Genomic DNA, 22,478 nt, shown 5'->3' with positions numbered 1-22,478 from the left:
ATCAGCGTTGGTTTGTTGCCTACCCTTACCACCTGGGGGCGGCCCGTCAGGAAGTCCAGGATCCAGTTGCAGAGGGAGGTGTTTAGTCCCAGTGTCCAGAGGGAGGTGTTTAGTCCCAGTGTCCAGAGGGAGGTGTTTAGTCCCAGGGTCCAGAGGGAGGTGTTTAGTCTCAGGGTCCAGTTGCAAAGGGAGGTGTTTAATCCCAGGATCCAGTTGCAGAGGGAGGTGTTTAGTCCCAGGATCCAGTTGCAAAGGGAGGTGTTTAATCCCAGGATCCAGTTGCAAAGGGAGGTGTTTAATCCCAGGATCCAGTTGCAGAGGGAGGTGTTTAGTCCCAGTGTCCAGAGGGAGGTGTTTAGTCTCAGGGTCCAGTTGCAAAGGGAGGTGTTTAATCCCAGGATCCAGTTGCAGAGGGAGGTGTTTAGTCCCAGGATCCAGTTGCAGAGGGAGGTGTTTAGTCCCAGAGGGAGGTGTTTAGTCCCAGGGTCCAGTTGCAGAGGGAGGTGTTTAGTCCCAGAGGGAGGTGTTTAGTCCCAGGGTCCAGTTGCAGAGGGAGGTGTTTAGTCCCAGGGTCCAGTTGCAGAGGGAGGTGTTTAGTCCCAGGGTCCAGTTGCAGAGGGAGGTGTTTAGTCCCAGGGGAGGTGTTTAGTCCCAGAGGGAGGGGTTTAGTCCCAGGATCCTGTTGCAGAGGGAGGTGTTTAGTCTCAGGGTCCAGAGGGAGGTGTTTAGTCCCAGGGTCCAGTTGCAGAGGGAGGTGTTTAGTCTCAGGGTCCAGAGGGAGGTGTTTAGTCCCAGGGTCCAGTTGCAGAGGGAGGTGTTTAGTCTCAGGGTCCAGAGGGAGGTGTTTAGTCCCAGGGTCCAGTTGCAGAGGGAGGTGTTTAGTCCCAGGGTCCAGAGGGAGGTGTTTAGTCTCAGGGTCCAGTTGCAGAGGGAGGTGTTTAATCCCAGGATCCAGTTGCAGAGGGAGGTGTTTAGTCCCAGGGTCCAGTTGCAGAGGGAGGTGTTCAGTCCCAGAGGGAGGTGTTTAGTCCCAGAGTCCAGTTGCAGAGGGAGGTGTTTAGTCTCAGGGTCCAGTTGTAGAGCGAGGTGTTCAGTCCCAGGGTCCAGTTGCAGAGGGAGGTGTTTAGTCCCAGGGTCCAGTTGCAGAGGGAGGTGTTTAGTCCCAGGGTCCAGTTGCAGAGGGAGGTGTTTAGTCTCAGGGTCCAGAGGGAGGTGTTTAGTCTCAGGGTCCAGTTGCAGAGGGAAGTGTTTAGTCTCAGGGTCCAGAGGGAGGTGTTTAGTCCCAGGGTCCAGTTGCAGAGGGAGGTGTTTAGTCTCAGGGTCCAGAGGGAGGTGTTTAGTCCCAGGGTCCAGTTGCAGAGGGAGGTGTTTAGTCTCAGGGTCCAGAGGGAGGTGTTTAGTCCCAGGGTCCAGTTGCAGAGGGAGGTGTTTAGTCTCAGGGTCCAGAGGGAGGTGTTTAGTCCCAGGGTCCAGTTGCAGAGGGAGGTGTTTAGTCCCAGGGTCCAGAGGGAGGTGTTTAGTCCCAGAGGGAGGTGTTTAGTCCCAGGGTCCAGAGGGAGGTGTTTAGTCTCAGGGTCCAGAGGGAGGTGTTTAGTCCCAGGATCCTGTTGCAGAGGGACGTGTTTAGTCCCAGGGTCCAGTTGCAGAGGGAGGTGTTTAGTCCCAGGGTCCAGTTGCAGAGGGAGGTGTTCAGTCCCAGGATCCAGTTGCAGAGGGAGGTGTTCAGTCCCAGGATCCAGTTGCAGAGGGAGGTGTTTAGTCCCAGGGTCCAGTTGCAGAGGGAGGTGTTTAGTCCCAGGGTCCAGTTGCAGAGGGAGGTGTTTAGTCCCAGGGTCCAGTTGCAGAGGGAGGTGTTTAGTCCCAGGGTCCAGTTCCAGAGGGAGGTGTTTAGTCCCAGTGTCCAGAGGGAGGTGTTTAGTCCCAGGGTCCTGTTGCAGAGGGAGGTGTTTAGTCCCAGGGTCCAGTTGCAGAGGGAGGTGTTTAGTCCCAGAGGGAGGTGTTTAGTCCCAGAGGGAGGTGTTTAGTCCCAGAGTCCAGTTGCAGAGGGAGGTGTTTAGTCTCAGGGTCCAGTTGTAGAGCGAGGTGTTCAGTCCCAGGGTCCAGTTGCAGAGGGAGGTGTTTAGTCCCAGGGTCCAGTTGCAGAGGGAGGTGTTTAGTCTCAGGGTCCAGAGGGAGGTGTTTAGTCTCAGGGTCCAGAGGGAGGTGTTTAGTCTCAGGGTCCAGAGGGAGGTGTTTAGTCCCAGGGTCCAGAGGGAGCTGTTTAGTCCCAGGGTCCAGAGGGAGGTGTTCAGTCCCAGAGTCCTTAGCTTACTGATGAGCTTTGAGGGCACTATGGTGTTGAACGCTGAGCTGTAGTCAATGATCAAATGCAAGCTTCACAAGTTAATGATACATTTCTAGCAATTGACATACCAAAAGACCAGTAGTCCTGTGCTAGTAATGGTTGTTTGATGCCCATTGCTGGTGAGCTTTCAAAGTAAACACTTAATATTACCGATCGCCAATTTCTTTTGGAGCTGCATATTTATTATGGCCATCCTCTCCCCCTACAGTTTGACGTTCGCTCTGCACCCGATCCTATAGCTGTAATCAGCAATCTGTTCGCTAGCTCACCCAACCTCTGCTGATTGACAGTTTGCTGGTCCAATCAGAGGGCCGAGTGTGCGTTTCACTAGCCTATTATTATTATTATTATTTATTTATTTTTTATTTTTTGCAAAAAAAATAGCTACTGTGTCTGGCTGCATGCTTCGTAATCTACTGAGAGACTGTGCCACAAAATGAGACAAGACACCTGGCCAGATTATTTCAAGTCATCAGTCTCAAGACAAAGTGAAATTAGTGACTCGAGCCAAACTCGAGTCCACAACTCTGACACTGTATGTATGGTACTGTTCCCAGATCTGTTTACGCTCTCTCTAGTTCCTCTCTTGCCAACACACCAAAAATATAATCTTCACTTCATCTTCTCTGTGCGGTCAGGTATTTCTCCAGACGGACACAACGGGGATGTTGTATCAGAGTGTATTGGTGGACCAGGACAGTCCAGTCAACGCTGACCTACTACTGGACCAGTCTGGACAGAATGTCTACGTCCTCACTGATGGCAAGGTAACACCTAGACCCTAACCCCTAGCCACTACCCCTACACCCTAACCCCTAGACCCTAACCCCTAGCCACTACCCCTAGACCCTAACCCCTAGACCCTAACCCCTACACCCTAACCCCTAGACCCTAACCCCTAGCCACTACCCCTAGACCCTAACCCCTAGACCCTAACCCCTAGCCACTACCCCTAGACCCTAACCCTAGTCACTAACCCCTAGTCACTAACCCCTAGACCCTAACCCCTAGCCACTACCCCTACACCCTAACCCCCCTAGACCCTAACCCCTAGCCACTACCCCTAGACCCTAACCCCTAGTCACTAACCCCTAGTCACTAACCCCTAGCCACTACCCCTAGACCCTAACCCTAGCCACTAACCCCTAGACCCTAACCCTAGACCCTAACCCCTAGACCCTAACCCCTAGCCACTACCCCCTAGACCCTAACCCCTAGCCACTAACCCCTAGACCCTAACCCCTAGACCCTAACCCCTAGCCACTACCCCTACACCCTAACCCCTAGACCCTAACCCCTAGCCACTACCCCTAGACCCTAACCCCTAGTCACTAACCCCTAGACCCTAACACCTAGCCACTACCCCTAGTCACTAACCCCTAGTCACTAACCCCTAGACCCTAACACCTAGTCACTACCCCTAGCCACTACCCCTAGCCACTACCCCTAGCCACTACCCCTAGACCCTAACCCCTAGACCCTAACCCCTAGACCCTAACCCCTAGCCACTACCCCTAGACCCTAACCCCTAGACCCTAACCCCTAGACTCTAACCCCTAGACTCTAACCCCTAACCACTACCCCTAACCCCTAGCCACTACCCCTAGACCCTAACCCCTAGCCACTACCCCTAGACCCTAAACCTTAGCCACTACCCCTAGACCCTAACACCTAGCCACTACCCCTAGACCCTAACCCCTAGACCCTAACCCCTAGACCCTAACCCCTAGACCCTAGCCACTACCCCTAGCCACTACCCCTAGATCCTAACACCTAGCCACTACCCCCAGACCCTAACCCCTAGCCACTACCCCTAGAACCTAACCCCTAGCCACTACCCCTAGACCCTAACCCCTAGCCACTACCCCTAACACCTAGCCACTACCCCTAGACCCTAACCCCTAAACACTACCCCTAGACCCTAACCCCTAAACACTACCCCTAGACCCTAACCCCTAGCCACTACCCCTAAACTCTAGCCCCTAAACACTACCCCTAGACCCTAACCCCTAGCCACTACCCTTAGCCACTACCCTTAGCCACTACCCCTCGACCCTAACCCCTAAACACTACCCCTAGACCCTAACCCCTAGACCCTAACCCCTAGCCACTACCCCTAGACCCTAACCACTACCCCTAGACCCTAACCCCTAACCACTACCCCTAGACCCTAACCCCTAAACACTACCCCTAGACCCTAACCCCTAAACACTACCCCTAGACTCAAACTCCTTATCCATGTGGATAATATACCTGATGTCTCTCTCCCTCTCCCCCTTCCCCCTCTCTATGTCACTCTCTCTCCCCCTCCCTATGTCTCTCTCTCCCCCTCCCCCCTCTTTCTCCCCCCTCTCTCCCTCTCTCTCGCTCTCTCCCCCTTCCCCCTCTCTCCCTCTTTCTTTCTCTCTCTCTCCCCCTCTCTCTTTCCCCCTCTTTCTGTCTCCCTCACCTCTCCTCTCTCTCCCTCTCCCTCTCTCTCTCTCTCTCTCTCACTCTCTCTCACACTCTCACTCTCAACTCTCACTCTCTCACTCTCTCTCTCTCTCTCCACTCTCCCTCTCTCTCTCTCTCTCTCTCTCTCTCTCTCTCTCTCTCTCTCTCTCTCTCTCTCTCTCTCTTACTCTCTCTCTCTCAGGTGTCCAAGGTGTCTGTATCTCAGTGTGAACAGCAGCCTGACTGCCAGTCCTGTCTGTCTGTCAGAGATCCTTACTGTGGCTGGTGTGTCCTGGAGGGAAGGTACTGTACACTGACACTCTTCCAGGGTTTATTATGGGTCCTCATTAGTTCCTGCCAAGGCAGCAGCTACTCTTCCTGGGGTTTATTATGGATCCCCATTAGTTCCTGCCAAGGCAGCAGCTACTCTTCCTGGGTTTATTATGTGTCCCCATTAGTTCCTGCCAAGGCAGCAGCTACTCTTCCTGGGGTTTATTATGGTTCCCCATGAGTTCCTGCCAAGGCAGCAGCTACTCTTCCTGGGGTTTATTATGGATCCCCATTAGTTCCTGCCAAGGCAGCAGCTACTCTTCCTGGGTTTATTATGTGTCCCCATTAGTTCCTGCCAAGGCAGCAGCTACCCTTCCTGGGGTTTATTATGGTTCCCCTGAGTTCCTGCCAAGGCAGCAGCTACTCTTCCTGGGGTTTATTATGGTTCCCCATTAGTTCCTGCCAAGGCAGCAGCTACTCTTCCTGGGGAATTACCTATGGATCCCCATTAGTTCCTGCCAAGGCAGCAGCTACTCTTCCTGGGGTCTATTATGGATCCCCATTAGTTCCTGCCAAAGCAGCAGCTACTCTTCCTGGGGTTTATTATGGTTCCCCATGAGTTCCTGCCAAGGCAGCAGCTACTCTTCCTGGGTTTATTATGGGTCCCCATTAGTTCCTGCCAAGGCAGCAGCTACTCTTCCTGGGGTTTATTATGGTTCCCCATTAGTTCCTGCCAAGGCAGCAGCTACTCTTCCTGGGTTTATTATGGGTCCCCATTAGTTCCTGCCAAGGCAGCAGCTACTCTTCCTGGGGTTTATTATGGGTCCCCATTAGTTCCTGCCAAGGCAGCAGCTACTCTTCCTGGGTTTATTATGGTTCCCCATGAGTTCCTGCCAAGGCAGCAGCTACTCTTCCTGGGTTTATTATGGGTCCCCATTAGTTCCTGCCAAGGCAGCAGCTACTCTTCCTGGGGTTTATTATGGTTCCCCATGAGTTCCTGCCAAGGCAGCAGCTACTCTTCTTGGGGTTTATTATGGGTCCCCATTAGTTCCTCCAAGGCAGCAGCTACTCTTCCTGGGGTTTATTATGGTTCCCCATGAGTTCCTGCTCTCTCTCTCTACTCTTCCTGGGTTTATTATGGGTCCCCATTAGTTCCTGCCAAGGCAGCATCTACTCTTCCTGGGGTTTATTATGGGTCCCCATTAGTTCCTGCCAATGCAGAAGCTACTCTTCCTGGGGTTTATTAAGGATCCCCATTAGTTCCTGCCAAGGCAGCAGCTACTCTTCCTGGGGTTTATTATGGATCCCCATTAGTTCCTGCCAAGGCAGCAGCTACTCTTCCTGGGGTTTATTATGGATCCCCATTAGTTCCCGCCAAGGCAGCAGCTACTCTTCCTGGGGTTTATTATGGATCCCCATTAGTTCCCGCCAAGGCAGCAGCTACTCTTCCTAGGGTTTATTATGGATCCCCATTAGTTCCTGCCAAGTCAGCAGCTACTCTTCCTGGGGTTTATTATGGATCCCCATTAGTTCCTGCCAAGGCAGCAGCTACTCTTCCTGGGGTTTATTATGGATCCACATTAGTTCCTCCTATTAGTAGTCATGTACTGTGGAATAGAGTTCCATGTAGTCATGTCTCTATGTAGTACTGGGGAATAGAGTTCCATGTAGTCATGGCTCTATGTAGTACTGTGGAATAGAGTTCCATGTAGTCATGGTTCTATGTAGTACTGTGGAATAGAGTTCCATGTAGTCATGGCTCTATGTAGTACTGTGGAATAGAGTTCCATGTAGTCATGGCTCTATGTAGTACTGTGGAATAGAGTTCCGTGTAGTCTTGGCTCTATGTAGTACTGTGGAATAGACTTCCGTGTAGTCATGGCTCTATGTAGTACTGTGGAATAGACTTCCATGTAGTCATGGCTCTATGTAGTACTGTGGAATAGAGTTCCATGTAGTCATGGCTCTATGTAGTACTGTGGAATAGAGTTCCATGTAGTCATGGCTCTATGTAGTACTGTGGAATAGAGTTCAATGTAGTCATGGCTCTATGTAGTACTGTGGAATAGAGTTCCATGTAGTCGTGGCTCTATGTAGTACTGTGGAATAGAGTTCCATGTAGTCGTGGCTCTATGTAGTACTGTGGAATAGAGTTCCATGTAGTCACGGCTCTATGTAGTACTGTGGAATAGAGTTCCATGTAGTCAGTCTCTATGTAGTACTGTGGAATAGAGTTCCATGTAGTCATGGCTCTATGTAGTACTGTGGAATAGAATTCCATGTAGTCACGGCTCTATGTAGTACTGTGGAATAGAGTTCCATGTAGTCACGGCTTTATGTAGTACTGTGGAATAGAGTTCCATGTAGTCTTGGCTCTATGTAGTACTGTGGAATAGAGTTCCATGTAGTCATGGCTCTATGTGGTACTGTGGAATAGACTTCCATGTAGTCATGGCTCTATGTAGTACTGTGGAATAGACTTCCATGTAGTCATGGCTCTATGTAGTACTGTGGAATAGACTTCCATGTAGTCATGGCTCTATGTAGTACTGTGGAATAGAGTTCCATGTAGTCATGGCTCTATGTAGTACTGTGGAATAGAGTTCCATGTAGTCGTGGCTCTATGTAGTACTGTGGAATAGAGTTCCATGTAGTCACGGCTCTATGTAGTACTGTGGAATAGAGTTCCATGTAGTCAGTCTCTATGTAGTACTGTGGAATAGAGTTCCATGTAGTCATGGCTCTATGTAGTACTGTGGAATAGAGTTCCATGTAGTCATGGCTACTGTGTAGTACTGTGGAATAGAGTTCCATGTAGTCATGGCTCTATGTAGTACTGTGGAATAGAGTTCCATGTAGTCATGGCTACTGTGTAGTACTGTGGAATAGAGTTCCATGTAGTCATGTCTCTATGTAGTACTGTGGAATAGAGTTCCATGTAGTCATGTCTCTATGTAGTACTGTGGAATAGAGTTCAATGTAGTCATGTCTCTATGTAGTACTGTGGAATAGAGTTCCATGTAGTCATGTCTCTATGTAGTACTGTGGAATAGAGTTCCATGTAGTCACGGCTCTATGTAGTACTGTGGAATAGAGTTCCATGTAGTCAGTCTCTATGTAGTACTGTGGAATAGAGTTCCATGTAGTCATGGCTACTGTGTAGTACTGTGGAATAGAGTTCCATGTAGTCATGGCTCTATGTAGTACTGTGGAATAGAGTTCCATGTAGTCATGGCTACTGTGTAGTACTGTGGAATAGAGTTCCATGTAGTCATGGCTACTGTGTAGTACTGTGGAATAGAGTTCCATGTAGTCATGTCTCTATGTAGTACTGTGGAATAGAGTTACATGTAGTCATGTCTCTATGTAGTACTGTGGAATAGAGTTCCATGTAGTCATGGCTACTGTGTAGTACTGTGGAATGGAGTTCCATGTAGTCATGTTCTATGTAGTACTGTGGAATAGAGTTCCATGTAGTCATGTCTCTATGTAGTACTGTGGAATAGAGTTCAATGTCTCTATGTAGTACTGTGGAATAGAGTTCCATGTAGTCATGTCTCTATGTAGTACTGTGGAATAGAGTTCCATGTAGTCATGTCTCTATGTAGTACTGTGGCACCTGACCACACGACTGAACAGTAGTCCAGATGTGACAAAACTAAAGCCTGTAGGGACCTGTCTAAAAGCCTGTCTAAAGCCTGCCTTGTTGATAGTGCTGTGTCCTCTGTCACAAACATACACATTGTTAAAACCCCTCCGTCACCCGTTTCCATGTTAACCTGTGTTTATACCTCCGTTTCCATGTTAACCTGTGTTTATACCTCCGTTTCCATGTTAACCTGTGTTTATACCTCCGTTTCCATGTTAACCTGTGTTTATACCTCCGTTTCCATGTTAACCTGTGTTTATACCTCCGTTTCCATGTTAACCTGTGTTTATACCTCCGTTTCCATGTTAACCTGTGTTTATACCTCCGTTTCCATGTTAACCTGTGTTTATACCTCCGTTTCCATGTTAACCTGTGTTTATACCTCCGTTTCCATATTAACCTGTGTTTATACCTCCGTTTCCATGTTAACCTGTGTTTATACCTCCGTTTCCGTGTTAACCTGTGTTTATACCTCCGTTTCCATGTTAACCTGTGTTTATACCTCCGTTTCCATTAACCTGTGTTTATACCTCCGTTTCCATGTTAACCTGTGTTTATACCTCCGTTTCCATGTTAACCTGTGTTTATACCTCCGTTTCCATGTTAACCTGTGTTTATACCTCCGTTTCCATGTTAACCTGTGTTTATACCTCCGTTTCCATGTTAACCTGTGTTTATACCTCCGTTTCCATGTTAACCTGTGTTTATACCTCCGTTTCCATGTTAACCTGTGTTTATACCTCCGTTTCCGTGTTAACCTGTGTTTATACCTCCGTTTCCATGTTAACCTGTGTTTATACCTCCGTTTCCGTGTTAACCTGTGTTTATACCTCCGTTTCCATGTTAACCTGTGTTTATACCTCCGTTTCCGTGTTAACCTGTGTTTATACCTCCGTTTCCATGTTAACCTGTGTTTATACCCCCGTTTCCATGTTAACCTGTGTTTATACCTCCGTTTCCATGTTAACCTGTGTTTATACCTCCGTTTCCATGTTAACCTGTGTTTATACCTCCGTTTCCATGTTAACCTGTGTTTATACCTCCGTTTCCGTGTTAACCTGTGTTTATACCTCCGTTTCCATGTTAACCTGTGTTTATACCTCCGTTTCCATGTTAACCTGTGTTTATACCTCCGTTTCCATGTTAACCTGTGTTTATACCTCCGTTTCCTCTGTCACACGTTTCCATGTTAACCTGTGTTTATACCGCTGATACAGATGCACTCGTAGACTGGAGTGTAGTCGTGAGGGCCAAGCCAACCACTGGCTGTGGAGCTACCAGCCTGCCAACCAGCCTGCTGACCAGCCTGCCGACCAGCCTGCCGACCAGCCTGCCAACCAGTGTGTGACTGTCCAGAGCCTAAAGCCTGCCATCCAGAGCAGAGAGGAGGCGACTCAGGTGGGTTTCAGATCTTCAACAGAGAGGAGGCGACTCAGGTGGGTTACAGATCTTCAACAGAGAGGAGGCGACTCAGGTGGGTTTACAGAGCTTCAACAGAGAGGAGGCGACTCAGGTGGGTTACAGAGCTTCAACAGAGAGGAGGCGACTCAGGTGGGTTTCAGATCTTCAACAGTATAGTATATCTAGAAACATTGTGTGACAGATCTGTGGGAGGAGACTTGGTGAGGTAACTCAGTGGAGGTGTCTGGGCTGGTCTAGGGGGTAATGTCTGGGGGTAATGTCTAGGCTGATCTAGGGGGTAATGTCTGGGGTTGGTCTAGGGGGTAATGTCTGGGGGTAATGTCTGGGCTGGTCTAGTGGGTAATGTCTGGGCTGGTCTAGGGGGTAATGTCTGTGGGTAATGTCTGGGCTGGTCTAGGGGTAATGTCTGGGCTGGTCTAGGGGGTAATGTCTGGGGGTAATGTCTGGGCTGTTCTAGGGGGTAATGTATGGGGGTAATGGCTGGGCTGGTCTAGAGGGTAATGTCTGGGGGTAATGTCTGGGCTGGTCTAGAGGGTAATGTATAGGGGTAATATCTGGGCTGGTCTAGAGGGTAATGTCTGGTGATAATGTCTGGGCTGGTCTAGAGGGTAATGTCTGGGCTGGTCTAGAGGGTAATGTCTGGGCTGGTCAAGAGGGTAATGTCTGGGCTGTTCCAGAGGGTAATGTCTGGGCTGTTCCAGAGGGTAATGTCTGGGCTGGTCCAGAGGGTAATGTCTGGGCTGGTCTAGAGGGTAATGTCTGGGCTGGTCTAGAGGGTAATGTCTGGGCTGGTCTAGAGGGTAATGTCTGGGCGGGTCTAGAGGGTAATATCTGGGCTGGTTTAGGGGGTAATGTCTAGGGGTAATGTCTGGGCTGGTCTAGGGGGTAATATCTAGGGGGTAATGGCTAGGCTGGTCTAGGGGGTAATGTTTAGGGGGTAATGTCTGGACTGTTTTAGGGGTAATGTTTAGGGGTAATGTCTGGGCTGGTCTAGGGGGTAATGTTTAGGGGGTAATGTCTGGGCTGGTTTAGGGGTAATGTCTGGGCTGGTCTAGGGGGTAATGTTTAGGGGGTAATGTCTGGGCTGGTTTAGGGGGTAATGTCTAGGGGATAATGTCTGGGCTGGTTTAGGGGGTAATGTCTGGGCTGGTTTAGGGGTAATGTCTGGGCTGGTTTAGGGGTAATTTGTAGTGGGTAATGTCTAGGGGTAATGTTTAAGGGGTAATGTCTGGGCTGGTCTAGGGGTAATGTCTAGGGGGTAATGTCTGTGCTGGTTTAGGGGTAATGTCTGTGCTGGTTTAGGGGTAATGTCTGGACTGGTTTAGGGGTAATGTCTGGGCTGGTTTAGGGGTAATTTGTAGTGGGTAATGTCTAGGGGTAATGTCTGGGCTGGTTTAGGGGTAATGTCTAGGGGATAATGTCTGGGCTGGTTTAGGGGTAATGTCTGGGCTGGTTTAGGGGGTAATGTCTGGGCTGGTTTAGGGGGTAATTTGTAGTGGGTAATGTCTTGGGGGTAATGCCTGTGCTGGTCCTGCAGTAAATGTATTTATTTATCCCTCCACACGCACCTGTATGTCTCTCCCCCCACTCTCTTTCTATCTGTCCCAATAAACCTTATATACATATATATAAAAATATATATATAATATAATATATAGATCTCTGTCCCAGGTGTCTCTAACAGTGGCCCAGCTGCCCACCCTTTTAGAGGAGGAGTCTCTTTCCTGCTCCTTCGGAACCCTCCCCCCTCAGCCAGCCATCGTCAAGGGAACCACCATCACCTGTCAATCACCCCTGCCTGAGCTCCTCCCACCCAGCCCACCAGGAAGTGGTCGGTTGCCCTTTTTATTTTACATTTTTTATATATATAAAAATGATCTGTAATTATGAGATTTTATTTGATTTTATTCATAATTATTTAATTAATGGATCATTTAATCAATGTAATGAATTAATTATTTATCCAAATGAATCTAATTGAGAAATAACCGGGTCAGCAGGTAGCCTAGCGGTTAGCGAGATGAGCCAGCAGCGGGAGGGTTGCCAGTTCGAATCCTGTGTCTGACTAGAAAAATCTGGCGGGATGTGAACTGGCAACCAGAGGCAGGGTTTGTGGTATCAAATAGTTCTTATTTTTACATTGTAAAGATGGGAATATGAGAGAACAGTGTAGGAAGGAATTGAAGAAAAAAAACAGCATGTGTTTAATAAAAGACTGTGTCTTTTCAAACGGAGATATCAGAGAGGGCAGTTAGACAAGACGTCCTCAACAGTTATTATACCTCGAGGAGAGACAGACAAGACGTCCTCAACAGTTATTATACCTCGAGGAGAGACAGACAAGACCTCCTCAACAGTTATTATACCTTGAGGACAGACAGACAAGACAGTTATTATACCTTGAGGAGAGACAGACAAGACAGTTATTATACCTTGAGGAGAGACAGACAAGACAGTTATTATACCTTGAGGAGAGACAGACAAGACAGTTATTATACCTTGAGGAGAGACAGACAAGACAGTTATTATACCTTGAGGAGAGACAGAAAAGACAGGTATTATACCTTGAGGAGAGACAGACAAGACAGTTATTATACCTTGAGGAGAGACAGAAAAGACAGGTATTATACCTTGAGGAGAGACAGACAAGACAGTTATTATACCTTGAGGAGAGACAGAAAAGACAGGTATTATACCTTGAGGAGAGACAGACAAGACAGTTATTATACCTTGAGGAGAGACAGAAAAGACAGGTATTATACCTTGAGGAGAGACAGACAAGACAGTTATTATACCTTGAGGAGAGACAAGAAAAGACAGGTGTTATACCTTGAGGAGAGACAGACAAGACAGTTATTATACCTTGAGGAGAGACAGACAAGACAGTTATTATACCTTGAGGAGAGACAGAAAAGACAGGTATTATACCTTGAGGAGAGACAGACAAGACAGTTATTATACCTTGAGGAGAGACAGACAAGACAGTTATTATACCTTGAGGAGAGACAGAAAAGACAGGTATTATACCTTGAGGAGAGACAGACAAGACAGTTATTATACCTTGAGGAGAGACAGAAAAGACAGGTATTATACCTTGAGGAGAGACAGACAAGACAGTTATTATACCTTGAGGAGAGACAGACAAGACAGTTATTATACCTTGAGGAGAGACAGAAAAGACAGGTATTATACCTTGAGGAGAGACAGACAAGACAGTTATTATACCTTGAGGAGAGACAGACAAGACAGTTATTATACCTTGAGGAGAGACAGAAAAGACAGGTATTATACCTTGAGGAGAGACAGACAAGACAGTTATTATACCTTGAGGAGAGACAGAAAAGACAGGTATTATACCTTGAGGAGAGACAGACAAGACAGTTATTATACCTTGAGGAGAGACAGACAAGACAGTTATTATACCTTGAGGAGAGACAGACAAGACAGTTATTATACCTAGAGGAGAGACAGACAAGACAGTTATTATACCTTGAGGAGAGACAGACAAGACAGTTATTATACCTTGAGAGAGACAGACAAGACGTCCTCGACAGTTATTATACCTTGAGGAGAGACAGAAAAGACAGTTATTATACCTTGAGGAGAGACAGACAAGACAGTTATTATACCTCGAGGAGAGACAGACAAGACAGTTATTATACCTTGAGGAGAGACAGAAAAGACAGTTATTATACCTTGAGGAGAGACAGACAAGACTGTTATTATACCTTGAGGAGAGACAGACGAGACAGTTATTATACCTTGAGGAGAGACAGACAAGACAGTTATTATACCTTGAGGAGAGACAGAAAAGACAGGTATTATACCTTGAGGAGAGACAGACAAGACAGTTATTATACCTTGAGGAGAGACAGACAAGACAGATTATAAGGAGAGACAGACAGTTTATACCTTGAGGAGAGACAGACAAGACAGGTATTATACCTTGAGGAGAGACAGACAAGACAGTTATTATACCTTGAGGAGAGACAGACAAGACAGTTATTATACCTTGAGGAGAGACAGACAAGACAGGTATTATACCTTGAGGAGAGACAGACAAGACAGTTATTATACCTTGAGGAGAGACAGAAAAGACAGGTATTATACCTTGAGGAGAGACAGACAAGACAGTTATTATACCTTGAGGAGAGACAGACAAGACAGTTATTATACCTTGAGGAGAGACAGAAAAGACAGGTATTATACCTTGAGGAGAGACAGACAAGACAGTTATTATACCTTGAGGAGAGACAGACAAGACAGTTATTATACCTTGAGGAGAGACAGAAAAGACAGTTATTATACCTTGAGGAGAGACAGACAAGACAGTTATTATACCTTGAGGAGAGACAGACAAGACAGTTATTATACCTTGAGGAGAGACAGAAAAGACAGGTATTATACCTTGAGGAGAGACAGACAAGACAGTTATTATACCTTGAGGAGAGACAGAAAAGACAGATTATACCTTGAGGAGAGACAGACAAGACAGTTATTATACCTTGAGGAGAGACAGACAAGACAGTTATTATACCTTGAGGAGAGACAGACAAGACAGTTATTATACCTTGAGGAGAGACAGACAAGACAGTTATTATACCTTGAGGAGAGACAGACAAGACGTCCTCAACAGTTATTATACCTTGAGGAGAGACAGACAAGACAGTTATTATACCTAGAGGAGAGACAGACAAGACAGTTATTATACCTTGAGGAGAGACAGACAAGACAGTTATTATACCTTGAGGAGAGACAGACAAGACAGTTATTATACCTTGAGGAGAGACAGACAAGACCTCCTCAACAGTTATTATACCTTGAGGAGAGACAGACAAGACAGTTATTATACCTTGAGGAGAGACAGACAAGACAGTTATTATACCTTGAGGAGAGACAGACAAGACAGTTATTATACCTTGAGAGAGACAGACAAGACGTCCTTGAGAGAGACGACAGTTTATTATACCTTGAGGAGAGACAGACAAGACAGTTATTATACCTTGAGGAGAGACAGACAAGACAGTTATTATACCTTGAGGAGAGACAGACAAGACAGTTATTATACCTTGAGGAGAGACAGACAAGACAGTTATTATACCTTGAGGAGAGACAGACAAGACAGTTATTATACCTAGAGGAGAGACAGACAAGACAGTTATTATACCTTGAGGAGAGACAGACAAGACAGTTATTATACCTTGAGAGAGACAGACAAGACGTCCTCGACAGTTATTATACCTTGAGGAGAGACAGAAAAGACAGTTATTATACCTTGAGGAGAGACAGACAAGACAGTTATTATACCTTGAGGAGAGACAGACAAGACAGTTATTATACCTTGAGGAGAGACAGACAAGACAGTTATTATACCTTGAGGAGAGACAGACAAGACAGTTATTATACCTTGAGGAGAGACAGACAAGACAGTTATTATACCTTGAGGAGAGACAGACAAGACAGTTATTATACCTTGAGGAGAGACAGACAAGACAGTTATTATACCTTGAGGAGAGACAGAAAAGACAGGTATTATACCTTGAGGAGAGACAGACAAGACAGTTATTATACCTTGAGGAGAGACAGAAAAGACAGGTATTATACCTTGAGGAGAGACAGACAAGACAGTTATTATACCTTGAGGAGAGACAGACAAGACAGTTATTATACCTTGAGGAGAGACAGACAAGACAGTTATTATACCTTGAGGAGAGACAGACAAGACAGTTATTATACCTTGAGGAGAGACAGACAAGACGTCCTCGACAGTTATTATACCTTGAGGAGAGACAGAAAAGACAGTTATTATACCTTGAGGAGAGACAGACAAGACAGTTATTATACCTTGAGGAGAGACAGACAAGACAGTTATTATACCTCGAGGAGAGACAGACAAGACAGTTATTATACCTTGAGGAGAGACAGACAAGACAGTTATTATACCTTGAGGAGAGACAGACAAGACAGTTATTATACCTTGAGGAGAGACAGACAAGACAGTTATTATACCTTGAGGAGAGACAGACAAGACAGTTATTATACCTTGAGGAGAGACAGTCAAGACAGTTATTATACCTTGAGGAGAGACAGACAAGACGTCCTCAACAGTTTTTATAGACTCAGCAAGTAGAGCTCTTGGGGGAATTATAGGAAGAACAAAAACCACTGAAAGATATTGATTATGCTGCGTATTCCAAACCGTATCAGACCTGCGTGTGTCCTGTTCTGGACTGTTCAGCAGGACTATTCAAAAAGGTACATGACAACCTGTAACAAGAGTTCCTCTGTGGAGATGGGAGAACCTTCCAGAAGAACCACCTGTAACAAGAGTTCCTCTGTGGAGATGGGAGAACCTTCTAGAAGAACCACCTGTAACAAGAGTTCCTCTGTGGAGATGGGAGAACCTTCTAGAAGAACCACCTGTAACAAGAGTTCCTCTGTGGAGATGGGAGAACCTTCCAGAAGAACCACCTCTAACAAGAGTTCCTCTGTGGAGATGGGAGAACCTTCCAGAAGAACCACCTGTAACAAGAGTTCCTCTGTGGAGATGGGAGAACCTTCCAGAAGAACCACCTGTAACAAGAGTTCCTCTGTGGAGATGGGAGAACCTTCCAGAAGAACCACCTGTAACAAGAGTTCCTCTGTGGAGATGGGAGAACCTTCCAGAAGAACCACCTGTAACAAGAGTTCCTCTGTGGAGATGGGAGAACCTTCTAGAAGAACCACCTGTAACAAGAGTTCCTCTGTGGAGATGGGAGAACCTTCTAGAAGAACCACCTGTAACAAGAGTTCCTCTGTGGAGATGGGAGAACCTTCTAGAAGAACCACCTCTAACAAGAGTTCCTCTGTGGAGATGGGAGAACCTTCCAGAAGAACCACCTGTAACAAGAGTTCCTCTGTGGAGATGGGAGAACCTTCCAGAAGAACCGCCTGTGTCTGTGATGTTTGCTATGTACTGTATGTAGTACTGGTATTATTATGTATCCTAATATATCTTTATGGTCTCTTCTGTCTCTGTCTGTCTGTCTGTCTGTCTGTCTGTCCCTGTCTCTGTCTGTCTGTCTGTCTCTCTGTCTCTGTCTGTCTGTCTCTGTCTGTCTGTCTGTCTGTCTGTCTGTCTGTCTGTCCCTGTCTGTCTCTGTCTGTCTCTGTCTGTCCCTGTCTGTCTGTCTGTCTGTCTCTGTCTGTCTGTCTGTCTGTCTGTCTGTCTGTCTGTCTGTCTGTCCTGTGTCTGTCTCTGTCTGTCCCTGTCTGTCTGTCTGTCTGTCTGTCTGTCTGTCCCTGTCTCTGTCTGTCCCTGTCTGTCCCTGTCTGTCTGTCTGTCTGTCTGTCTGTCTGTCTGTCTGTCTGTCTGTCTGTCTGTCTGTCTGTACTGTCTGTCTGTCTGTAGACCATGTGTCCCTACGTGTGTCTGTGATGTTCAGAGACGTGACCATCTCTAGCAGTGACATCATCTTCTACGACTGTCGAGCTGTGGGGCGACTCAACATCACCTCCCCGTAAGAGATACACACACACCGTACACACACACACACCGTACACACACACACACCATACACACACACACACACATACACACCATACACACACATACACACCACACACACACACACCGTACACACACATACACACCGTACACACACATACAGACCGTACACACACACACCGTACACACACACACCGTACACACACACACACACACACATACACACCGTACACACACACACCACACACACACACACACACACACACCGTACACACACACACACACACACACACCGTACACACACATACACACCGTACACACACCGTACACACACACAGACATGCCAGTGTTTCCACTATAGTCATTTAAGACCCCATTTGATTGAGTTATAATGTATGAGGCAGTCAGACAGCAGCCCCCATTTGATTGAGTTATAATGTATGAGGCAGTCAGACAGCAGCCCCCATTTGATTGAGTTATAATGTATGAGGCAGTCAGACAGCAGCCCCATTTGATTGAGTTATAATGTATGAGGCAGTCAGACAGCAGCCCCATTTGATTGAGTTATAATGTATGAGGCAGTCAGACAGCAGCCCCCATTTGATTGAGTTATAATGTATGAGGCAGTCAGACAGCAGCCCCCATTTGATTGAGTTATAATGTATGAGGCAGTCAGACAGCAGCCCCCATTTGATTGAGTTATAATGTATGAGGCAGTCAGACAGCAGCCCCCATTTGATTGAGTTATAATGTATGAGGCAGTCAGACAGCAGCCCCCATTTGATTGAGTTATAATGTATGAGGCAGTCAGACAGCAGCCCCCATTTGATTGAGTTATAATGTATGAGGCAGTCAGACAGCAGCCCCATTTGATTGAGTTATAATGTATGAGGCAGCCAGACAGCAGCCCCCATTTGATTGAGTTATAATGTATGAGGCAGCCAGACAGCAGCCCCCATTTGATTGAGTTATAATGTATGAGGCAGCCAGACAGCAGCCCCCATTTGATTGAGTTATAATGTATGAGGCAGCCAGACAGCAGCCCCCATTTGATTGAGTTATAATGTATGAGGCAGCCAGACAGCAGCCCCATTTGATTGAGTTATAATGTATGAGGCAGCCAGACAGCAGCCCCCATTTGATTGAGTTATAATGTATGAGGCAGCCAGACAGCAGCCCCATTTGATTGAGTTATAATGTATGAGGCAGTCAGACAGCAGCCCCCATTTGATTGAGTTATAATGTATGAGGCAGTCAGACAGCAGCCCCCATTTGATTGAGTTATAATGTATGAGGCAGTCAGACAGCAGCCCCCATTTGATTGAGTTATAATGTATGAGGCAGCCAGACAGCAGCCCCCATTTGATTGAGTTATAATGTATGAGGCAGTCAGACAGCAGCCCCCATTTGATTGAGTTATAATGACTATACACACAGCACACACACACTGTACACACACACACTGTACATAACACATACAGACCCACACACACTGTACACAATGTACACACCACTGTACACACACACACACACCCATTTGATTGAGTTATAATGTATGACAGCCAGACACACACATACAGACCGTACACACACAGCACTGTTATAATGTATGAGGCAGTACACACACACACATGTACACAATGTATGAGGCATACAGACCGTACATACACATACAGCACCCCCATTTGTACACACACACACCGTACACACACCCACACACACACACACCGTACACACACACACACACACACCGTACACACACATACACACCCCATTTGTTGAGTACACACACACAGACATGCCAGTGTTTCCACTATAGTCATTTAAGACCCCCATTTGATTGAGTTATAATGTATGAGGCAGTCAGACAGCAGCCCCATTTGATTGAGTTATAATGTATGAGGCAGCCAGACAGCAGCCCCCATTTGATTGAGTTATAATGTATGAGGCAGTCAGACAGCAGCCCCATTTGATTGAGTTATAATGTATGAGGCAGCCAGACAGCAGCCCCCATTTGATTGAGTTATAATGTATGAGGCAGCCAGACAGCAGCCCCCATTTGATTGAGTTATAATGTATGAGGCAGCCAGACAGCAGCCCCCATTTGATTGAGTTATAATGTATGAGGCAGCCAGACAGCAGCCCCCATTTGATTGAGTTATAATGTATGAGGCAGTCAGACAGCAGCCCCCATTTGATTGAGTTATAATGTATGAGGCAGCCAGACAGCAGCCCCCATTTGATTGAGTTATAATGTATGAGGCAGCCAGACAGCAGCCCCCATTTGATTGAGTTATAATGTATGAGGCAGCCAGACAGCAGCCCCCATTTGATTGAGTTATAATGTATGAGGCAGTCAGACAGCAGCCCCCATTTGATTGAGTTATAATGTATGAGGCAGTCAGACAGCAGCCCCATTTGATTGAGTTATAATGTATGAGGCAGCCAGACAGCAGCCCCCATTTGATTGAGTTATAATGTATGAGGCAGTCAGACAGCAGCCCCCATTTGATTGAGTTATAATGTATGAGGCAGCCAGACAGCAGCCCCCATTTGATTGAGTTATAATGTATGAGGCAGCCAGACAGCAGCCCCATTTGATTGAGTTATAATGTATGAGGCAGCCAGACAGCAGCCCCATTTGATTGAGTTATAATGTATGAGGCAGCCAGACAGCAGCCCCCATTTGATTGAGTTATAATGTATGAGGCAGCCAGACAGCAGCCCCATTTGATTGAGATATAATGTATGAGGCAGTCAGACAGCAGCCCCCATTTGATTGAGTTATAATGTATGAGGCAGCCAGACAGCAGCCCCCATTTGACAGGGGAAAGACTATACACACACACACACACATACACACACACACACACAGACACACACACAGTCTCACACACACACACACACTCACACACACACAGTCACACACACAGTTACAGTCACACACACAGTCACACACACAGTTACAGTCACACACACAGTCACACACACACACACACACACACACACACACACACACACACACAGTCACACACACACACACACACACACACACACACACACACACACACACACACACACAGTCACACACACAGTCTCACACAAGCTCTGTCTGTATTCTAGGTGTATGGCGTGTGTGGGCAGTGTGTGGCCTTGTAGCTGGTGTGTCCTGGGTGGGCTGTGTACCCACACCAACAACAGCTGTCCCAGGCAGCACACCATACACAACTCACTGGTAAGACAACCTTTACGCAACCTTTACTCAACCCTAATTCAGCCTTTACTCAATCCTAACTCAACCTTTACTCAACCCTAATTCAGCCTTTACTCAACCTTTACTCAAGCCTAACTCAACCTTTACTCAATCAACCTTTACTCAACCTTTACTCAATCCTAACTCAACCTTTACTCAACCCTAACTCAACCTTTACTCCATCCTAACTCAACCTTTACTCAACCCTAACTCAACCTTTACTCAACCTTTACTCAACCCTAACTCAATCTTTACCCAACCTTTACTCAACCTTTACTCAACCCTAACTGAACCTTTACTCAACCTTTACTCAACCCTAACTCAACCTTTACTCAACTCTAACTCAACCTTTACCCCATCCTAACACGACCCCAACACAAACTTTACTCAAGCCTAACTCAGCCTTTACTCAACCTTTACTCAGCTTTTACGCAACCCTAACTCAATCTTTACCCAACATTTACTCAACCTTTACTCAAGCCTAACTCAGCCTTTACTCAAACCTTACTCAACCTTTACTCAACCCTAACTCGACCTTTACTCAACCCCAACACAACCATAAGACATCATACTAGTGTTGCACGGTGTACCGGCACTTCTGTACTCGATACATGAAAAAGGGTAGAAAAAAGTGAATAACGGGTAAAACAAGGAGGTAATGGACCTTCACCACCTGGGGGCGGACCTTCACCACCTGGGGGCGGACCTTCACCACCTGGGGGCGGACCTTTACCACCTGGGGGCGGACCTTTACCACCTGGGGGCGGACCTTTACCACCTGGGGGCGGACCTTTACCACCTGGGGGCGGACCTTTACCACCTGGGGGCGGACCTTTACCACCTGGGGGCGGACCTTTACCACCTGGGGCGGACCTTCACCACCTGGGGGCGGACCTTTACCACCTGGGGGCGGACCTTCACCACCTGGGGGCGGACATTCCCCTCCTGGGGGCGGACCTTCACCACCTGGGGGCGGACCTTCACCACCTGGGGGCGGACCTTCACCACCTGGGGGCGGACCTTCACCACCTGGGGGCGGACCTTCACCACCTGGGGGCGGGCCTTCACCAGATGGGGGCGGACCATCACCACTTGGGGGCGGACCATCACCACTTGGGGGCGGACCATCACCACTTGGGGGCGGGCCATCACCTCCTGGGGCGGACCTTCACCTCCTGGGGGCGGACCTTCACCACCTGGGGGGGACCTTATAACATCACAATAATCAATACCAAAACGATACTATGGCAATCGATTATTGTGATGTTGTAACGAGTATTGTGATACCTGACCTGGTATCGGTATTAAAGTCAACATTCTGGTATGGTGACAACACTCAGCTCACTGAGTAACACACCCTATTGTGATACCTAACCTGGTATCGGTATTAAAGTCAACACTCTGGTACTCAGCTCACTGAGTAACACACCCTATTGTGATACCTAACCTGGTATCGGTATTAAAGTCAACATTCTGGTATGGTGACAACACTCAGCTCACTGAGTAACACACCCTATTGTGATACCTAACCTGGTATCGGTATTAAAGTCAACACTCTGGTACTCAGCTCACTGAGTAACACACCCTATTGTGATACCTAACCTGGTATCGGTATTAAAGT

The 22,478-nt window shown here is 47.1% G+C and overlaps 1 protein-coding gene and 1 long non-coding RNA gene across 2 annotated transcripts in view; one reads left to right on the top strand and one right to left on the bottom strand.

Annotated features, from left to right (window-relative positions):
* plxnb3 (plexin B3) overlaps window positions 1–22,478 on the top strand; it is a 325,474-nt gene that overhangs the window by 155,118 nt on the left and 147,878 nt on the right. The window contains exons 5-10 of the mRNA XM_052484163.1: window positions 2,983–3,111; window positions 4,980–5,080; window positions 9,914–10,094; window positions 11,790–11,949; window positions 17,509–17,617; window positions 20,728–20,839. Coding sequence (XP_052340123.1) covers window positions 2,983–3,111; window positions 4,980–5,080; window positions 9,914–10,094; window positions 11,790–11,949; window positions 17,509–17,617; window positions 20,728–20,839 — 792 coding nt within the window. The remainder of the gene's footprint in view (window positions 1–2,982; window positions 3,112–4,979; window positions 5,081–9,913; window positions 10,095–11,789; window positions 11,950–17,508; window positions 17,618–20,727; window positions 20,840–22,478) is intronic.
* Window positions 16,393–17,102, bottom strand: LOC127913081 (uncharacterized). The gene is made up of 3 exons (XR_008084584.1): window positions 16,982–17,102; window positions 16,625–16,828; window positions 16,393–16,471 (listed from the first exon to the last, which is right to left on the bottom strand). It is a non-coding gene; the product is annotated as an uncharacterized LOC127913081 (long non-coding RNA).

Source organism: Oncorhynchus keta, chromosome 28 (genome assembly GCF_023373465.1).
Source record: "Oncorhynchus keta strain PuntledgeMale-10-30-2019 chromosome 28, Oket_V2, whole genome shotgun sequence".
In the NCBI taxonomy this organism is placed as follows: domain Eukaryota; kingdom Metazoa; phylum Chordata; class Actinopteri; order Salmoniformes; family Salmonidae; genus Oncorhynchus; species Oncorhynchus keta.
The sequence above is the reverse complement of the archived record's forward strand: the minus strand, read 5'-3'. Positions and strand labels throughout refer to the sequence as shown.